The sequence below is a fragment of the Charadrius vociferus genome, unplaced genomic scaffold, assembly GCF_000708025.1.
Source record: "Charadrius vociferus isolate BGI_N301 unplaced genomic scaffold, ASM70802v2 scaffold529, whole genome shotgun sequence".
NCBI lineage: Eukaryota > Metazoa > Chordata > Aves > Charadriiformes > Charadriidae > Charadrius > Charadrius vociferus.
Window position 1 is genome coordinate 703,572 of NW_009650172.1, and position 19,843 is coordinate 723,414.

General features: G+C 40.8%; 1 protein-coding gene across 2 annotated transcripts in view; it reads right to left on the reverse strand.

Moving 5' to 3' along the window:
* The window catches only part of RNF130 (ring finger protein 130), a 33,832-nt gene that overhangs the window by 5,040 nt on the left and 8,949 nt on the right, over positions 1 to 19,843 (reverse strand). The window contains exons 2-6 of one of the 2 annotated variants that reach the window (XM_009892578.1): positions 14,156 to 14,406; positions 10,502 to 10,573; positions 8,156 to 8,238; positions 1,670 to 1,766; positions 398 to 602 (exon numbers count right to left, since the gene is read on the reverse strand). In XM_009892578.1, coding sequence (XP_009890880.1) covers positions 398 to 602; positions 1,670 to 1,766; positions 8,156 to 8,238; positions 10,502 to 10,573; positions 14,156 to 14,406 — 708 coding nt within the window. Of the gene's footprint in view, positions 1 to 397; positions 603 to 1,669; positions 1,767 to 8,155; positions 8,239 to 10,501; positions 10,574 to 14,155; positions 14,407 to 19,843 lie in introns of those variants that run through there. The other variant, XM_009892579.1, reaches the window with a different exon arrangement.

The following is a 19,843-nucleotide window of genomic DNA, read 5'->3' on the forward strand; positions in this document are numbered from 1 at the left end:
GGGGGGGGGAAGGTCTGCAGAAATAGTAATCAGCTAAAATATTTATATTCGTATAAATTATTGCATGTAAAGTATTCTGAAAGGGTAAATAATGGTTTTGGCAATCCAGCTTCTCGTACCGGTTACCAAATTGAGGAGGGTTATTTTGTTGCCATTTTAGTTCATCCAGAGTTCTTTGCATGCAGATCTAAATGGATATACCATTAATAACGAAGTGTTGGCACTGTCATACCCAGAGTTATCATTTTCAACACGGAGCATACGCCTGTTAGAGACACTCAGGTCACCTTTGTCTCCGCAGGGAAATCTCTCACCACGGCCCTGCAGAGCTACAGCACAGCCCGTGCCACACACCAGGAAAACCACAGAATGGTACTGGAAGCCAAAGAAAACTTACTTGTCACAGCGATGTTGATCTCTCCTGACCTCGGCGTTAGCTCTCCGTCCTGGGGAAGCTGTGACATCCCGGAGGTGCGCAGGGGCTCCAGGCTGAGAGAGCTGTCGTTGGCAAAATCGCCCAGTGCTGATCGCCTGCTAGCTGGCTGGCCTCTGGTGAGCCTTTCCATGTCAAAGGCTACGTTATCTGTACATGGCACGTTTGGCTGCAAAAACAAGCAGTTCCACATTACACTGGTGAATATTCTACATGTAGCGAACCTGTAAGTTCAGTAAAACCGCACAAATACACACACCCCCTCCACCATTCAGCCGCTATGGTGAGAAACACATGAATTAGCAAGCTCCATCCAAAGTTGCTCCTTCAGTCCACCTTAAAGACGTGGAGAAAGATGCAGGAAAGGGGATTAAGATTCAAGACAGGGAATCAAATATGCTTGTATCGTGCCTATGCCTGTGTGGTTTACTACCATGAGCAATGATGATATGCAGTAATATTCTATATATATTCTGTAGAATATATACGGTACCCTTCTCTAAAAATCCAGGTGTTATTAATTGCAAAAATAGGTCATTCACAGTATATCTGCAACTATTTCTTAGAAAATGTGCAAATTTGCAACTAACACAGTTAAAAATGGGAGGCCTGATTATTCTCACTGGCTTGATTCAAAATCTGCTTTAGATGGTTATCTTCATATGCTCTTCTCTTTCTTCCTTATTTCTTTCTTCCAAAAAGAGCATCTCTCCCACTTAATATTTTTTTCCTTATATGGGAAAGATGGAAAAATCCTCTCTGAGGTTCTCAGTTTCTATCCCTTTGTGAACTGGTCAACAAAAGCAGTCCTCAGGGATCGCATAAGCCATGAGCTGCTCGAGGAAAGCTCCTTTGCCTCTGCTAAGGCACGGCTTTTAATGTGCAAACAAATTTAAGAGCGTCTACGAGAGACGACAACAAGAACAAGAGATTTACAGAGTAAATTTAGCAAAGAAGGGTTGAAAGAAGTTGAGAAAAGGGAAGATTATAGAGAACCTAACAGACTTCCAGTAGATACAAAAGTGTTATAAAATGGAAATGCAATGATATATTCTCAATGACCAACCAGGGAAAGGATCAACAACAAATCAGCTTTATCAGCATCAAAGAAATTGGTAAAAAACCCCAAACACTTTCTGAGTAAGGGTACTGGAACACCCTTCTGCCCTACAATTATTCCTCCCATCCCAGGTCTGAGACATGGGAAGAAGAAGTGCTCTCACCAGTGCAACTTACCACAATTCCTAGTGCCTTCAAAATGTTCAGTTTACACATTGGACACGTACAGTGCTCACTAAGCCACGGATCCACACAGGCTTTGTGGAAAACATGCCTAGAATAACAGACAAGGCACATATATGATTTGCAAACAGTTCTACTTTATACAATGAGAACTACTCTAACAAACTTTTAGACAGTTTCTTTTTTAATTAAACCAACAGAACAAATTCTAGAATTGCCAATGGTCTGTGCTGATTGCAATAAGAAAAACATCAAAACTTCTTGCTTCTTGTTGCTACCCTTTACTAACAGTTTTACTAGGAAGAAACACTTAAAAGGAAGATTATTCCCCCCTTTATTGTGGATATGAGAATAACTAGGGTAACAAGGTTTCCACCATAACCTTGTGTAAAGTCTTGTTTTAATTTCTAGATAGAGGCCATAAATTGGGTAGGAAGAGCACAGATTCACCAGCAGTCCACTTCATTCAAAAGTCAGTGCAACCAACCCAAACACACTTACATTTGATTTTGAAAAGACTTTTATAATTATCACATCTAAGTAAAAAGAATGCTTTTCCTACAATCAGTATTTCTTGATATCAGGAAGGAAATGTCTATCATAATATGATGGTCCAAAAAAAAAAAAAGAATTTTTCAAAGATGAAAAGGCAAACTGGGCTTCTACTTGCACAGCAGGGAACTCTGCAACAGAGAACAGTCTGAATTGTCACCTACACTGCATACGAAAATCTTAGTCACATACATGAATATAAATGTAACAGTGTTAGGATTGATATAAACTAATAAAACAAGGAAAGACTATGCAGAGACCAAAACAACACATCTAAATTACAGGAATGAAAGGAAATGTCCTCTTGGCTTTACAAAAGGCAAAGAACTTTTCAGAGCATATCCATGGCAGAAATGGGTATCACTAGGCTTTCTACCCAACACAGCTTTAGCAAATACTCATAATAACCGAATCTGAGTAACTGCCGAAGACGAGAACCCAGATCTTTCATTTCCAGTGGCACTGACTGCAGAGCAAAAAGCCAGTAAGAGGAGGCACACCAGAACACGACAGACTGGCGATCACGGCAAAGATCAGCAATTACACGGGCTGCTCAGCCAGCAGAGCCGTGCTCTGAAACCAGCAGATGAAGGGGCAGTGGCAGAACAAGGAGCTCTTGCCATCTATTTGAGGCATCAGCATGGTCTGTCAGAGGTCACGCGTGCCCCCAGGGCAGTATAAAGTTGAGATACTCTCCATCCTCTCCTCTCTCTCAGGTTATACTTGCTGCTCTGTGCCTCAGTAAGCTCCTCGCAGGGTCTGGGACTTCTTTGCTCCCTATCCCCCGGGATTTTAAAAGCAGAGACAAAAGGAGGCACGTTACCAGATAATTCTCTTTTAAATGTCTGTAAAGTGACCGGAAAAAATGGCCTGGTGAATTTGCTAACAAACATGGAAAAAGGCAGTACCTAATTATGCTTTGTCTATGGCTGCTAAGAGTGATGGAGGGACTAAAGTATATCAACATAATTAGGTTCCAGTCAGCTACAACTATATATCCTACCGGTACTAACTGAAGATACACAGACTTACAGAGTATAATATAGTCAACAGAAGATGGACAGGGAGCAAAAGGACTTTGCTTATCTATATATATCCCAGATATTGCAGGAATAGAAACTTAGAGAAACTCAGCTACTCACTTTGCTGGACTGTGTCCTTTAGCAATACAGCAACCATGAAAAACAGGCAATGTGCAGTGCTTACTGTTGAAATAATTCCTCAAAATAGACTCACTTCTATTGTTATTAGGTCTTAATGCATTCCCTTTATTATTTGCAAAACTAATTTATTATTTGCAAAACTACAGGAAACAGTGTTTAGAAATCCTGGGAAATGGTTTGAAATCTTCTGAAACATATAGAGATGCTATTTTTCTACGTTAGGCAAATCATGGCTTTTAGTTGTTTATGTTTTCCTTTTAAGTCTCTGAAGTCTGTTTTTTAGAGCAGGACAAACCTGAAAATCTAATATTTTGGGAAACAGCAGACATCAAGACTCCAAAGAAGTATGAAAACAGGTTTATATACCGTTATCAGCTAATCAGTGCTGTAGAAGCACTCGGATCAAGTGAAGCAGGAGACTGATACGGATGCCAACATACATCTGCTAAATATTGAGTTATTTTAAAGAGTCATTAGCAGTTTGATATAGTTCAAAACGCACCAAAACAGCTCAACTATTTTTGTGACCTCTTAATTCCTCGCTTTTAGTTCTCAAACCTTCAAGGATGTTTATTAATGTGCTTCAAAAAAGTCCAATTACCCAAAGGTTATTTATTGATTTAGATCAGCACGGCTCTGCCTACTACTTAAGCAGTATCTCTACTCCTTAAAAAGCTTGCCAATACCATCATCATGGCTCAGGCTTTGTCTGGACTTCTCTGCTTGCAACAGTTAAAAAGCAGTAATATAGCATTGAAGATAATAAACACATGAATTACTTTAAAAATTCAGTCTGACAGAGCAAGCCCTTGCATTTTCCGCTATCCTAAACCTTCTCCATCTTCATAGTTCTGTCACTTATTTTCCAAGACCATCAATCTAAAGTGTTCCCAGCAAGTTGCTCTAGGTCACGACGGCTGACGATGTTCCCCCAGGAGCCGTGCACGGGGGAGCTGAGCGCGACACAGCTTTTGCTGCTTCTCCAGCCCCGGGGCTGCACGGCCAGCAGCCAGGCTGGCAGCACTGGCGGAGTCTCCCATGCGGGCAAAACTCCAAACAGGTGACCTGCAGGTATTTTTCCACTCTGTCAGCACACTCAAGCCAGTTGCCCTCCAGCTCGTAATAAACACCGCAACGCCAACTCTGTTGTACAACACAGCTTCTTTGCAGCATTTCACAGAAAAAAAAGTGAGTTAGAGATCTCTTTTGGTGGTGCGATGCCTCCGAACTCACACGCCGCGCACGAGGAGAAAGGTTTGAACAAGTTCACCAGTGCCATTTCCCAAGGGATCACCACACTTCCCTGCCCTCAGCTATTTGCAGCAGCACAGAATCAAACTGATGGAAATCTGGCTTACTTGCTTCTGTTGCTTTCCCCCTTCTTGCCCAGTACATGAAATATTAAGAATATGACTCAAATGCCAATTTTTTTAACATATTCACTACTTGAATTCTATTCTTACTTTATAAACGCCTTCCTTCCCAGGCCATCTTTCTGCCCTTTCCAATGTCACCCTGTGCTTTTCTCTAACCCATCACTTCGCTCTCCCCTTCCCTTATCTTTCATTAGTCCTTCACACTACCCCCTCCTGATCACTTTTCACACAGTGCCCCTTCAGCTCCTAGATGCAGCAGTGTGACAAAGTCAAACTGCCTGAATAAAGAAAATTGGACATGAGGTTTGTCTTTTGCTAGACGCCTTCCGGCATTTGCTTACACTACTGATTTTTAATTGACAAAATGATATTCACAGAAGACAGTCCTCAGGTTTGTAAGCCTAAAACAGACGTCTGCCTTATCCCTCTGTGCACTAAAAGCTACAACAGGTACGTCCATAGGCTGCTGGTACTGAACATATTTCTCTCCGAAGCACAAAATGAATGATAGAAATTCAACTGCATTCTTTGTAATAATTTTCACTTTAGTTTACTTTTAAATTGGCCACAATTTTGCACCTGCCACAAAACTTGATATCACAAATATGGTGTTTCATTAGAGAATTTTAGGTGCAACTTGCTCAGCTGCTGGTAGGTTTTGCCTGCTGTGTGTCTGCCCAAACCAGACTCCTCTCTGCTGAGGCAGAGTGACAGACCATACTTAACTGCAGAGAACAACTGTGATACCAAAGGGAAATGTGACTTTTAAATTGATGAAAGCAGCAAGGATGTTATCTGCCAGTGTTTCCTACTGTCTAACGATTATAGTTCCTCAAAAGGCACAGTAAGAAAAACTTCTAGCCTTTCATTTGCTTCCTCTTGGTCAAGCCATTTTCCCCATGGCGTGGTTTTCTTGCAATTTATCTTCTCATCTGGCTTAGAGACACTTTTTTGTGTGTGTTGTGTTGTTTGTGGTTTTTTTTTTTTTATAATTTTAAACTCTGCGTGTTGCAATAAAATGAGAGGTTGAAGTAGCAGGAAGCAGAAAGGGACAAAACCTCCAGAACAAGATTTGGGGAGAAGCATCCCAGATGCTGAAGACTGAAAAGTCTTACATGCAATCTAAAATTTATTGAGCTCACCTCTGCAGGGACTGGTTGACCCTTCATCTACAATATAAAAATGCCTTGTGGAAAAGTATTCATCTCACTGTTTCCGTCTAGCTAAGACAGTTTTGCACTCAACTCAAAGCTGAACTGCAGCAGATGAAAAGCGAGATTTAGAAAAGAGAAGTTGAAAGTGAACATAAAAGTTGTCATACAGCCTTCAGCTGGAACGTAATCGGAGCCTTCACTGACCTTGTATTCTTAGGAAAAAAAGAATAGAAAAGGACCTACACAAGAGTGTTGATATTGCCTTTACATGGGAGATTGCGGGGGGGAGGTTGTGCCGAGATGGCAGCCGGGTGCTCCTCCATCCAGCTCCCCGAGGCAGCTGTAACTATCCCCGAGAGCAGGGAGCTCCCTGTCCGCAGGACTGTGGCTCACAAACCGTGTCTCAAGGAAGTGGACTTGCAGAGAATTTTTTTTTTTTTTTTAATCACCCCAACAATGATCATCTACCAACTACGGAAGTTGACTTTTAGTCCCAATTTTGCATTCTCCTCAGCAGGAGAAGACGCTTTTCTACCAGATGGAGACTCATTCTCTCTTCGTCGGCAAGGACCCCCCTCTGACCTCTCTTCAGTATCAAAGAGAGAGGCACAGAGGAGTGGGACTTGTGAACCTCCATTCCACATCCGTGAGCCTCACAGTATTACCCTGAGCTACACAAGTGAAGCTTTCTTAAAAGGCAATTTAAAAAAAATAAAAAAATCAGCTTAGCAGTTTCTAGGAGTTCCTCCTCTAATTTCCAAATAATCTTCTATATAACAAATCAAAGACTAGAGCTTAATTCCCATATGCAAGCTTTACTAGAGATTACAATACAGGACATAAATCTCTGGAATCTTTACCTAACACTTGGGAGTACATTTTTATGGGCAAGAGGACATAATTTTTCAGTAAAAATGACCAAATTCTAGAAAAGAAATGCACACACATCTGCATGACCAAAAGCTCCCAAATCATTACAGATCTGAGACCAAACTCTTCTATTCCCAAATACTTCAATGTGAGTTTCTAAACAAATATTTGTAGGGTATATTAACTAAACAACAACACATAGCATCTAGAACAGTTCATTGTTCTCCACAGTCCAAGAGGTAAAGACCATAGAGAAAAGTAAACTGAATCAAACTTCTGGCCTCAGAAGTAGAATGCACACATATTTTGATAAGATATAAAATAGTACTGTTTTCCTTTTATGATAATAGAAATTCATTATGCATTAGAAGACAAATATTCCAGCTATTCAGAGCAGTCTTCAGGAGGATTTAGAAGACCAATAATGAGCTCTTATGTGCTGTGCTGCTGCTGCGTGACTGAAGCTCAACTCCAACACCAACACTTGCTTCGGGAGTATCATGCAGAACACTATTTATACACCAAGCACAAGCCAAACTACTGGATCTTAGCAACATAACTTACATGTACTTTTTGTCTGGAGATAATGAGGAAGCTTTGCATTTCAGAATACAAGGGAAAGATGTCCTTGGTAATGCTTAAAGCTACCAAAATTTACAGATTCATCAAAACCAATCACCCGATGGAAAAGCACTTAAAAGTGTCTCTCAAAAAGCTAATATCCCCAAACAGCTCAAGAATGGAAGTGAAATGGAAACAAACTGAAAACCTGTAAACTTCAAAAGAATGGCATAAAAGGAAGAGGAAGTTGTGACATAAGAAGCACCAATGCAGAATATACAGCAGGTATGAATCTTCAGGCACAAGCCCAGAAGACACCGCACTGGAGAGCCCGAAGACAGATGATAGCACAGTGGCTGATTGATGTCAGAGGAGGTATGAAGGTTGGAAAGACTGCATTCCTCTTTCCTACGCCGTTTCAGAAACCAGCAGCCAATGTTGAACATCTGCTGTGCAGAATGCTGCAGCTGTACCTGGTTCATTATACTCGAGTTGTTTGTGTTCACCCACTGCTCAGTCCTTAAATCTGCTCCTCCCCCTTACAATCTTAATAGCTCCACTGCTGATATGCCCAAACGGCCCATCTTAAAGATCAGAATCTTTTGTTTAATCTCTACTATCATAACAGTGCCAGCACCCACCTTCACACCTGGTATCACAGTCTAAAATAAAGTGCCTGTTATTAGGACTGGAATCATCTCACAAATGTGTTATTGAAAAATTGCAATGCACATATTACACGAAATGAAGCAAAGGAGCACAAAGAAAGAATAGTTTCCAAACAGAGCAACTTTACTAGCTTACTTGCATGGTAAAATGCGAACAACATCGTTCTGCTTGTAACTCTCAATGCAGACAGCACAATGATCAAAGTCTGGGTCTGTTTCCTAAAATGAACAGAATGAAAATTCAAGTCAAGAGTTGAGGCTATGACAAATGTAAAAGTAGTTGTGACTAGTACATGAATTGCATTGTGCCAAGTGGCTGTTACTGAGAAGATACAAAACCAATAACTGGGTTATTATATTCCAACACGATTTGAGAAAGCAAAGCATCTCATACATCCAAACTCTCCCCTCATTTGGAGCTGTAACTGACCATTTGAAACATAAGCTAAAGCCTAAGATGATTCCAGTATTTGGTTGAATCACTATAAAATATAGTGGTGTTTTTCCTACCTGATTTACTTCAACTTTGAGCTAAAACTTCTGTTTTATTCAGCTGTGGTTTTTGGTAGGAAAAGAATTCTGGGATTCCCTTTTATATAGCCAGAACTAGCAATTTTTACTCATTTCAGAGTAGTCGCATGTTTTTGTCTGCTTACTTGCAGAACTGTCGTCTTTCTTATGCAGATGTGAAGATGAGGATCACTGACTGGCTCCTCTCCCTTCTCTGCCTTCCAAAAGTTATGATTTTTTTTATTTTAAAATATGTGAATTTCAAATTTCCACTGAAAAAGGGCTGACTTCATTTGGGCCTGTGACACAACAAGAGACCCTGCCTTCTCTTAGTCTAAGTTCATTACTCTTTTGATGACAGCAAGCTACTAGCAGGACACCAAGACAGGAACCACAGCAAGAGACCAGCCCCTCCCTGGCCAGCACCAGTCCGTGCTGCACGCAGAGGACCCCAATGGGCTGCTCCAATGAGGGACAGGTTTTCTCCTGCCCTCTGTTCACCAGCATGTGCATCTCATGCTGTCATAGAATCATTTAGGTTGGAAAAGACCTTTAAGATCATTGCGTCCAACCGTTAACCCAGCACTGCCAGGTCCACCACTAAACCATGTCCCTAAGTGCCACATCCACACATCTTTTAAACACCTCCAGGGATGGTGATTCAACCACTTCCCTGGGCAGCCTGTTCCAATGCTTGACAACCCTTCCAGTGCAGAAATTTTTCCTAATATCCATCCTAAACCTCCCCTGGCACAACTTGAGACCATTTCCTCTTTTCCCGTTGCTTGTAATTTGGGAGAAGAGACCAACCCCCTCTCACTACACCCTCCTTGCAGGTAGTTGTAGGAAGCGATAAGGTCTCCCCTCAGCCCCCTCTTCTCCAGGCTGAACAACCCCAGTTCCCTCAGTTGTTCCTCAGAAGACTTGTCCTCCAGACCCCCCACCAGCTCCGTTGCCCTTCTCTGGACTCACTCCAGCACCTCAATGTCTTTCCTGTAGAGAGGGGCCCAAAACTGTACTGCAACCTACATGTCACTTGCCAGTTTTGAATTTATGTTGTCAAAATGATGGTATCTTTTAATGAGGAAAAGTTTCCATTATCTATATGTATTCCTATACTCACAGAAAAGATTCAGTGCAGTAGGCTGTCTTGAAATAAAACTACATAGGGAGGGAGAAAGAGCAGAAAGACCGTTTTTTCTGCCTTCTCTCTGGAAGCAAATTTTTCCATCACTTCCCAGCCTTCCAGTGCTGATAGTGTTGATCAGAGAGATAAGAAGGAGTCACACTAAAAAGGCCCAAGGAAATAATCTTCTTTTAAAAATCAAATCATAGCCAGAATTCCCTTGCCTTTTGCAAATTAAAGAGCAAAAATTAAGGAAGATTAAGCGACTATTTTTTTCCTTTCAGAATTAAAGACAAAGCAGCACTGCTCATAAAAGTGGAAAAAGTTCAGGACTTAACTCACCACATATTTTAGTTTGTACACTGGCAAGGAATATTCTTAGAGTAACATTTACTACCTTTAACGGAATACCTGTTTATACTCCCCCTCAGATTACTGGATATTCATAAGAGATTGTCCTTTATTACCTTTTACATTTATTTTTACTTTACACAACTTACATATGGAATGATTCTAAGCTTACCGAATCGCACATACACAATGTTAGCCCTATGTACTCCCACCACAAAACCCCCCAGCCAGCACACAAAACCACTCTCAGTCACAGTTGCCAGATGGAGTGCAAGTAGTATTTAAGCAAAAAAACCCACCCCAACTTAATTGAAACTTACAGCATACATTGATACTGAAATTTACACAAAATACTGTGCCACAGGACAAAGCGAGCCTCCAACAAGGAAGGCAAGGTCATAAATCAGCAACAGAAAGGAAAAACTGAGATTGTTTCCCCTGGCAAAAATTAAACATGATGCTCAACTTTACCATGTTGAAATCTTATTATTATACCTTATCACCCTTCTTTACTGTCCTGGTTGTCAATTTACCGATGGCTTTCTTGGCAGCATCTCCAAGACGACGCTAATAAAGTGACAAAGAAAAGAACACAAATTAACCCTGATAATCAAGCTTCATTACTGTCCTTTATAATGACTTATTTGGGGTCAATACTAACATTGCACTACACGCTATGGCAGTAGGCCAACACAAGACAAAAAGCGCACACAGCAAAGCCCACAGTTAGAGATTTATCAGGAGAAAAAAAATAATCCAACAGTTGAGCCCACAAATGCACTCGATAAGAATGGGCATAAGCCTCGTGAACCGTATAAAGTCCATAAAAAAAGTGATCCAACATTTGTGTGACAAAACTAATCAAACCCAGCCTGCAGCATAAAAGCTGAAGCAACAAGCCCTTCTGATGATTTCCGTTATATTCTGTTCATATTGCTTATTATTCAATGTGCCATAATATACCCCTTGTTCTCTTCTTAGGCGTGAATTATTGCTACTCCCCACCCCCATCCCCCCTCAGCAGGCTGATCTTATTCTGAGACATAAGAGATGCTCTTAGTGTAACCTACTTTCTCTCTTGCTATTATTTGAGATCACCAGGATCTCACAAAGTAAAAAAAATATGGGTCACGAAATCCAAATAAGCCAATACAGACTTAAATAAAGCTGAAACGAATACTGGGTTGAAGATGAACCCCAATCTCAATGCAGAGGTCAAGCTATTTTTTGTTGTTTGTGCTGCTTTCATGACTCCCGCTGTTGGGTGGAAGGAGCCATATCTGCAGTTCTAGTGCCAGTCCTACTGCAACGCCCGGGTCCCAGGCGAGGAAGAAGGGCTGTTTGCCAGCTGGTCCATGGCATCCCAGAGATGGGGCACCACGTGGAATAAAGCTCATATCTTCTTGTTTCAGGAACCTGAGCCATCAGATTTGGTTTACATTGACTGGAAAAAGGGAAGTCCATGTGTTCCATCCTTCACCTCCATCTTGTACTGAGTACTCTGCCCTTGATAGAGATGGGCTGTTGCTGAGAACGTAAACTGCACCTATCAAAACCTCTCATATAGCTTGAAAGAAAGGTGTGGGTTTTGCACCCACCTTCTATACAGTTGAAAACCAAATCCCTCAAGAGGTGTAGCCCCTTGTATCATGCACTTTCTCTGCACACAAACTGAAACCAAGAAGGCTGCATTATTTGAGAAACACAAAGACCTCAGAAGTCCACCACAAACAGCTGCACTGCTGTTATTCTAGAATTGCATAAGCACTTTTTTTTTTTGTGTTTCCACGGAACAGCTCTTATTTATATTTTTTTAGAGCATGGATTATTAAAAAAAAAATCAGTTACTCAGTCCTGACTACTGAAGTACACCCATGTAGGAAACGCAGCATCAGAAACAGAGCTGGGATGGGAAAATTACATGCTTCCTGAAGTCAGAAATCTCATCCTAACTTCAACATGTAAGAAATTGGTCAATTTAAGCAAATCCAAATTACAGGTCCTAGATCAAGGATATTGGCCCAAGTACTTTGCAACACAGAACACACGGGTACACTGCTGGAGTAGATAATCATTGCATAACCAGAAGTGTAATTACTAAGAGAAGAACAAGGCTGAAAAGGCATTTAACTTAAATGCTCAACACTACCAACTAAGTAATTATGGGTAGTATTTATAGTTAGTTGTACTGCATATGATTGTATATGCACTACAAGAAATCATAAAGATAGATTATTTTCTATTGGAAGCACGATATTTCAGCAAAACTCTTCCAACATGTATACATGTTCTCTTATGTAAATGAATTTCCTAGACAATAACTTTAATCTCTTCCATTTAAGAGATCCATCCTTCCATTTTCTAATTTTAACAAATATTTTTTTTTATGTGAACGTTGGAAATGCTCAGGATTTGCTATTTTGCTAGGTTAGGGCATAGGCACGCAGCATATGCTTGCTTTTAAAAACCAGAACTGCCTTGATGGAAAAGGCCACCACCACATGCAAAAGAGTTTCATACCTCTGGCGGAAGTGCGCAAGAGTAATGATGTGAAATACCAGTATCTACTTGCACTATCTACAAAACACAGCATGGTTTTGATGTTTTCGCCTTTTTTTTTTTTTTAAAGCGTGCCTCGACACAGCTTAAAAACAAGATCACAGCCTAAACCAAGTTATTTCACTGCTAACAGTGCAGCCTTCTCTCTGCAAAAGCTCTCAAAGCTTTTTAAAAATAAGCTGTAGCTGTCGCCACCTTCTTATTAAAGTTTAATAAGCTCAGCTTTTTAAACCATATAAAATTTTCATCAAGTTTCTCCTGACCTTTGTAAAAATCTAAAGAAAGAAAAAAAGGTCATAAGAGCCCTTTCCCCAAGGAGCAACTGTTTTGAAACACGGACGTTTGGAAGAAGCCTAGAACCATGTAGGGGATGCAGTAGACACAATTTAGTATTCCACAGACGTTCATTCAGTAACAGTTATATTTAAACTTTCACCATCCCAAGGGACCACACTAAGTACCGGTTACAGTGTGGTCACTTAAGAATGACATTCTTAGGAAAATCTACAAGATGCCCATGGGACCTGCAGCATCAGACACTATTTATAGAAAATAAAAAGGAAATCCTTTGTCACAACTGAGGCTTTATAAGTTTGCATTTGTTTCAGGTTTGACAAAACACCAAAGCACTGCCCCACAGTGAGGTCCTGTGTATGAACTGTAATTCAGGGGGAAAGGGGGGACAGTGACTAGAGATGAGCAGCTTTCTAAGGTAGCCCTGACAGAGAGATACAAAGGCAAAGAGAGCACAGCGGATTTTCCTGAGGTTTACTGACCCTTCTCAATGAAAGCCAAGGCACGCTATAGAGGCAGTGGTTCATTAAGTCATTAATGAACAATAAACATTTACTTCTAAAGTTTAATCCATATTTCAGCTGATGACTTGATTTGGTCAAGATCTCACAGTATGGCCATACTTAATTCCGTTCTTAAATTAAGAGTTGCAAATGAATGTAAGAAAAGCATATTGGACAAAATTTTACTTTTAAATGTACAACCGGGAGAATTAGACATTCCATACCAAGGGTAATCTTGAATAAAGTTGAAAGTTAACACAGATCACTAAGCACCTCTATACCTTAGTTTTCTTACTCTAACATTTGTGACAGATTATAGTTTGGAAATACCTTTATACAACTTCTGAGGTACCTTAACTATTACTGAAGCTATCCTAAAGAACATGGATAGAATTTGTAACATCAGCTCTGTGTTCCCCTACACTACACAAGTTCATTCCCAATTTAACTCTCCTTCCCATTCCCAACATACATACAGTGCCTATTAGTCAGCCAACACAGAGTCTATCTTCCTCTTGGACTTATACTCATCAAAACCCAAATATTTTGCTTCAGTTCTGTTCCTTCCTGTCATGTAATAAGGTCTTGTACTGGTGCTGCTCAGGATGAAAACACTTTGCTATATAAAAATCTTTGTCCAGCAACATGCTCTGCCTTGGAGCAAAGAGGTTCTGAACACTAGTTTGATGGACATTCCTTAGAAATTATTTATTCTCTGTTGACTACTGTATACAGAAATATCACCCCCAGAACTTAAGAGGAACAACAAAAAAAAAAAAGGTTGTACCCTTACCTGATTCCGGTCACGTGCACTTGTGTACCTGATCTTCTGGATGAAGTAAAATATTAACCACGCTGAAGAAATTATCATCAAAACAATGAATGATATTGACACAAAGACTAGAGAGCCCCGACTGAAGTTTTTTGGAGGAACACGGGACCCCACTGCTATTGCCATCAGGACAGAGATATTCTTTTCCAAGTAATTCAGGATCTCCTTAACCTTTGATTCTGTAATCATGACAGCAACAATGTCTCCAGTCCCTATAAAAAGAAAAAATATTTAGTTTACTTTTAAAATTAACACGGCATACCGCTCACAAGATTTTCCAAATGCAAAGCCATTTGACAACTTAGAGATTTTAATCTAAACCATCTATGGCACATGGAACATGCTCCTGTGCACTCAACTCACGGCTTGTCCTTCAAACCCCGATTTTCAAATCAGGGCATTAACATGCAAACTCTCTGCAGCTCCACACACAGTAACAGAGCTCTGCCAGTGGTTACACAGTACTACCCACATTATAATTACTGTGTGCAGCCTGAACTAGCTTTCAGAAGGACATTTGTTCCAGATTTGAAGCTGTGAATATCTAAATAGGCAACTCACAGAAAAACATTTAGAAGATGAGTTCGATGATACTGCTAGGGTGGTCTTGTATACACAGTGCTTGGTACAAGTGGAGTTATGCAAGTTCCCCTGCCTGGATATGTGGCTTTCACATGCCACCAAGGTTGTCACGGACCTGTTAGTCACAATTCCAGCACAGAAGCAACAAAGCCAAACTTCGACCTACATCACTTCAGACAGAAGTGAAAGTAAAGCGAGTAAGTCTGGCTGCAAAGTAGAATAATAAAAAACACCACCAAAAACTAAACCAAAAAACCAACTTGGTGGAAGTTTGAGCGCCGATTTTATCACCCACACAAAGTCACGCTTGATAAGATCGCAGAGAGAGATCACTTCATCAGCTCCATTTTGAATGTGTAGTCCATCTGTTTTTCGTAGTGGCCTTCCTCTAGACTACCTCCTGTCCCAAAGGGAAAACTACCGGTACAAGGATAATATGAGAAACAAACCACAGACTTCCTGAAAAAAAAATGAAATCACCTGCAGAGCAGAGAGGGCACCTAGGTTTTAAAAGCAGAGACCCCATAAAAAAAGAGGATCTTAAACTCAGGGCAATTCTGATCTAAGTTCAAAGAAAGCAAAGTTTATAAGAAAACCAAAGCCAGAAAGAAAAAAGCCGTATGAGGGCCATTCTTATTCATGCAGATCTATCTACTTCCTATACTAAGCCCCTTTCAAGACCTATTTTCAAAATGCTTGCGAAGTCTGCTCATCTGCTTGCTCCATCTGCTCGCTCCAATTCACATTCCCTCCAAGAGGAACTGTATAATGCAAGCAACTTCAGCGCCGAGATTCTGGATTTACAGTGGATTTAAGTTACAGAAAACCTAGTGGGGCAGTGAGGAGAAAACAAGCGGTCCTATTTTAACACGAGGAATTTGTTCAGTCTTTTAATCAAAATCTGATTTTTAAGAAGTCATTGTATCCACAAAATGACGTTGAGAAACCTAAAAGAGCAGCATCTTTGAAACCCAGGGCACGGTAAGTCAGGGTGACAGACCCTGCCTTACAGCTACATAATTTTCCAAAATGGGGGGTTTAAGACCGTTACACAACTATTAAATGTTATCTCATTGCTCTTTGCATTCACCAAGCCAAACAGTAACTTTTACAGTCACTGTTCTCAGTTTTCAGAGCAAGTTCCCCAACATCAGTGCTGTGGATTGTGCTGAGAGAACTACTCAGAAGAATCAAAAACTGATAATCTCAGAAACAAAGATTTGCACAATAATTTAAAAAATATTCCATGGCCCCCAAATTGTTTTCCCCGAGAAATTTCAACTTTATTTAAAATTGCAATGGTAAAGACCTTCATGCCCAGCCCTAGTAACATGGGTCTAAGTAGGAAAAGAAAGTTTGCTGTTTCCTACTGAACGAGTATTTTTGAAATAAGTGCCACAGTAACTCAAAAGCTTTGAATAGCAACCAAAACCCAACACAATTTATGGATACAACTTATTTAATCACTAGTACACCGCAGATTCACACAAGGTCCACTTTAGTCCAGCTCTCCAGTGACACTTCAGTGCGAGACGTACTGAGTTCGGTTTCATGCAGACTAACCTAGATATTTAATAGGCAGCAAAGCTCAGAAACAGAGCAAAAATCCACTGATTGCTTTATTTTCAGAGGAAATCTTCTCGGATTCCTATTTGTCCAGCTGGGAAAAGAGTCCCTGCCCAGACTTATAGCAGTTAATTACAGGACAAGAGCCACCTTTCCTGCCAGATTCTGTATGTAGATGCAGCACATGCTCCTGCAACCCCAAAATCCTGCAGCTCAGACGGTGCAAGATCAATCAAGAGCAGGTAATTTATATCGCTTGATATTCTCCCGAGGCTTCACTTCTGTTCTTCACATCTAGTTCGGGTAGTGAGGAAAGGTGGGGAAGGGTGCGGGGGGGACTGTACTCCCCAGAGCACATGTTCTGCTAAGCTTCCCCAGCAGGTATTTGTTTGCACTGAGCAATTATGTTAGTATCAAAATATCCGTCAGAAGCACTCAATGTAGCATTCTGACATGATTTACAGTTATCTGCAAAGCAAATCTGACTAAGATCTTCTGCTACCAGCCCAGTTCTGTCTGAATGAAAAGCTGAAGCCTCTACCTATTCCCTGCTGCCCAGGGAACGTGACAAAGCTGACAATCTGTCAGGCATTTTATATAAAGCCCAGCACAAAGGGAACCTCTGGCATCACTGCAAAGTGATTTGCATTCCAAATGACTCAACTGGGAACAGCCAAAGTGCTACTGCTGCTACTGACCCTGCGAGAGCCAAGGAGAACCGCAGAAAAGAAAAATAAATTGTGCCTGTTTAACATACTGAAACTCAGTGGAAACTGGGACTTGGTTCATCCGTATTTTTGTCAGGGGCATCACCCTAAATAATTTTAGCAAGAGCTCCCTGCCTGAGAACAATTGGGGGCAGGAGGAGACACTGACTCATTTATTTTAAGCACCTTGAAACCTTGCATTTTTGAAACTTAAGCTGAAAAAAATCCTCAGGTGAACACAGAAAGACAAACAGTGTTCGTAAAAGTTAGAATACAGTCCTGCTATATAATCTTATGAACAGCAATACTCTCCTCAGCCAAGAACACGGCGTCCAGAGAAAAGAAGCAGGAACGCTAACTAAACCCAATGCACTACACACTCAACCATGGATGACAAGCTAGGACAGACAGTAGGCATAACATAAATATTGACGCCTGTAAATATAAATAATTTAATTGCTATCATCCAAGCCCAGACAGCTCTTTCTAGCTTGCAATTTTACCATGTGCATGTTTAATTAGGATAGTTATACAACTCTGCGTATGAAAAGGGATGAAGTTACGATTAATCATTAAATCTGTGTAATATTAGATTGGGAGAGAAGAGAGGAGGACTTAAAAGCTGAGAAGACACTAAAGACAAGAAGATGGGAAAAAATGCAGTATCCAGAAGTTTCCTGCAGAGCTCCTAAGGAAACTGCTTTGCTCTCTCTCACTAATCTATCCGTATCTCCTAGCAATTCTAAAAAAGCACATTTAGATGGTCAATAGAAAGTCATCTCAAAGAAAAATTAACAGTCTCATCACAAGCAAATATTTGTTTCCTTTTGTGTTTGTTTTGTTGATTCTTGACTACCAAATGTTTGTCTGAAGCTCAAAATCACAGAATCACAGAATGGTCAGGGTTGGAAGGGACCTCTGGAGATCATCTAGTCCAACCCCGCCACCAGAGCAGGGGCACCTACAGCAGTTGCACAGGACGGTGTCCAGGCACGTTTGGAATGTCTCCAGAATGGGAGACTCCACAACCTCTCTGGGCTGCCTGTGTCAGTGCTCTGCCACCCTCAAAGTAAAGAAGTTCCTCCTCATGTTAAGATGGAACTTCCTATGCTCAAGTTTGTCCCCATTACCCCTCGTCCTATCACTGGGCACCACTGAAAAAAAGACTGTTCCCATCCCTCTGGCATCCTCCCATTAAGTATTTGTGAGCATTAATAAGATCCCCCCTCAATCTTCTTTTCTCTAGACTAAAGAGACCCAAGTCCCTCAGCCTTTCCTCATATGAGAGATGCTCCTATCCCCTAGTCATCTTTGTAGCCCCTCAATACTGGGGGAGAAGGACACATGAGGCAATTCCTCCTGGGCATCTGAGCAACCTGGTTGGTACCGAACAGCTGCTACTGCTGCAATGCTTCAACCACCTTCTGGCAGGTGGGGAGGGCAAAACCTGAGATGTCAAGCATGGCAAATGTTGGACCACTTGCAAGAGGCACTGAACTCTTTTGATTTGATGTAACAAGGTTTGCAGAGAACTGAGAATTAAGTCAGATACTCACAACCAAGGTTAGCACTATTCTAATGGCTGATAGTTTCAGCTAAAGTCCTTGTAATTTCCTATGTCTTTGATAGTGTGTGCTGATGCTGCAGACACAGCACGAAGCAGACAGACTGCATTCATCTTATGTTTGCTAAAGAATACTGTTCTCTCTTTAAACAGCAGACAATATTTAATTGTAATTGAATCCTTTCATGACTTCATTCTGAAAAACCTAAACTTAACACATTTATCTGAATAATTCTGTTGGCGGGAATTTCAGAGTACTTCCTTTAAAAAAAAAAAAAGCAAACAAAATCCCCACCTTCCTAACAAAGGTAAAGAATGGTATAGACAGTCACTTGTAGGCTGGATTCAGGGCACGATTCAGACATTGAAACACCACTGCCTGTTTGACTGCAACAATTGGAACATCATAATGATAATGTAATTGGAAATAAGACTGCCCATCTTCACAAAGCAGACTTCACTATTCTTCTGCTAAAATCCTGTTAACTGTATACTAAGCATTTCTGAACACATATCAGAAATAAAAATACAGCAATACTATTCACTGCCCAGGAAAGGGATCAGTGCCGTTACTGTGAGTCACAGATTTCTGCGAATAACATTAACAGTGAAACCACTCCAACAGAAAGAGCCCACGATATATCAACAAAGAAACCAGGAAAGCACAAATGCAGCGCTATGGTTATATATGAAGTTTTGAGAGACCAACCGTGAGTTCTGGGCAAACAGCAGAAGACATCTGAGCTGCAAGGGAGTAGAGGCAGAAGCAAGAATTACCCCTACAAAGTAAGGGATTTAGCCACAGAGGATATAACCCATGAAACGCAGAAGGTGAGGTGAGGGGAAAAGGCACACTGAGCTGTATGCAAAGCTGCACTGCTAGAAAAGGCGGGCTTGGGGAGCACAGCTTTTAAATAGAGATTCCAGAGTACTTAACAACATTGGGGAAAAAACAAATCATTCAGATATCTTTAAAATTTTAGTCTGATATAAAACAGAGAAACCCTTTGTGAAAAATGAGTCTTACATTCCAAAACAGGCTTTTGGAAAGCAGACACCAAGAGAAGAGCCTTGGCATATCTTCAGAGTGATTAAAACAAGTCTAGCTGCACATATTTTTATTTTGATCTAATCAGAAAGTAAACAAGAGCACATCCAAGCTGTCAACACACGACTGCAATCTCAAGAGTAAAATATGTTGTTTGAGATGTCCTAAATCAAATACTTCTG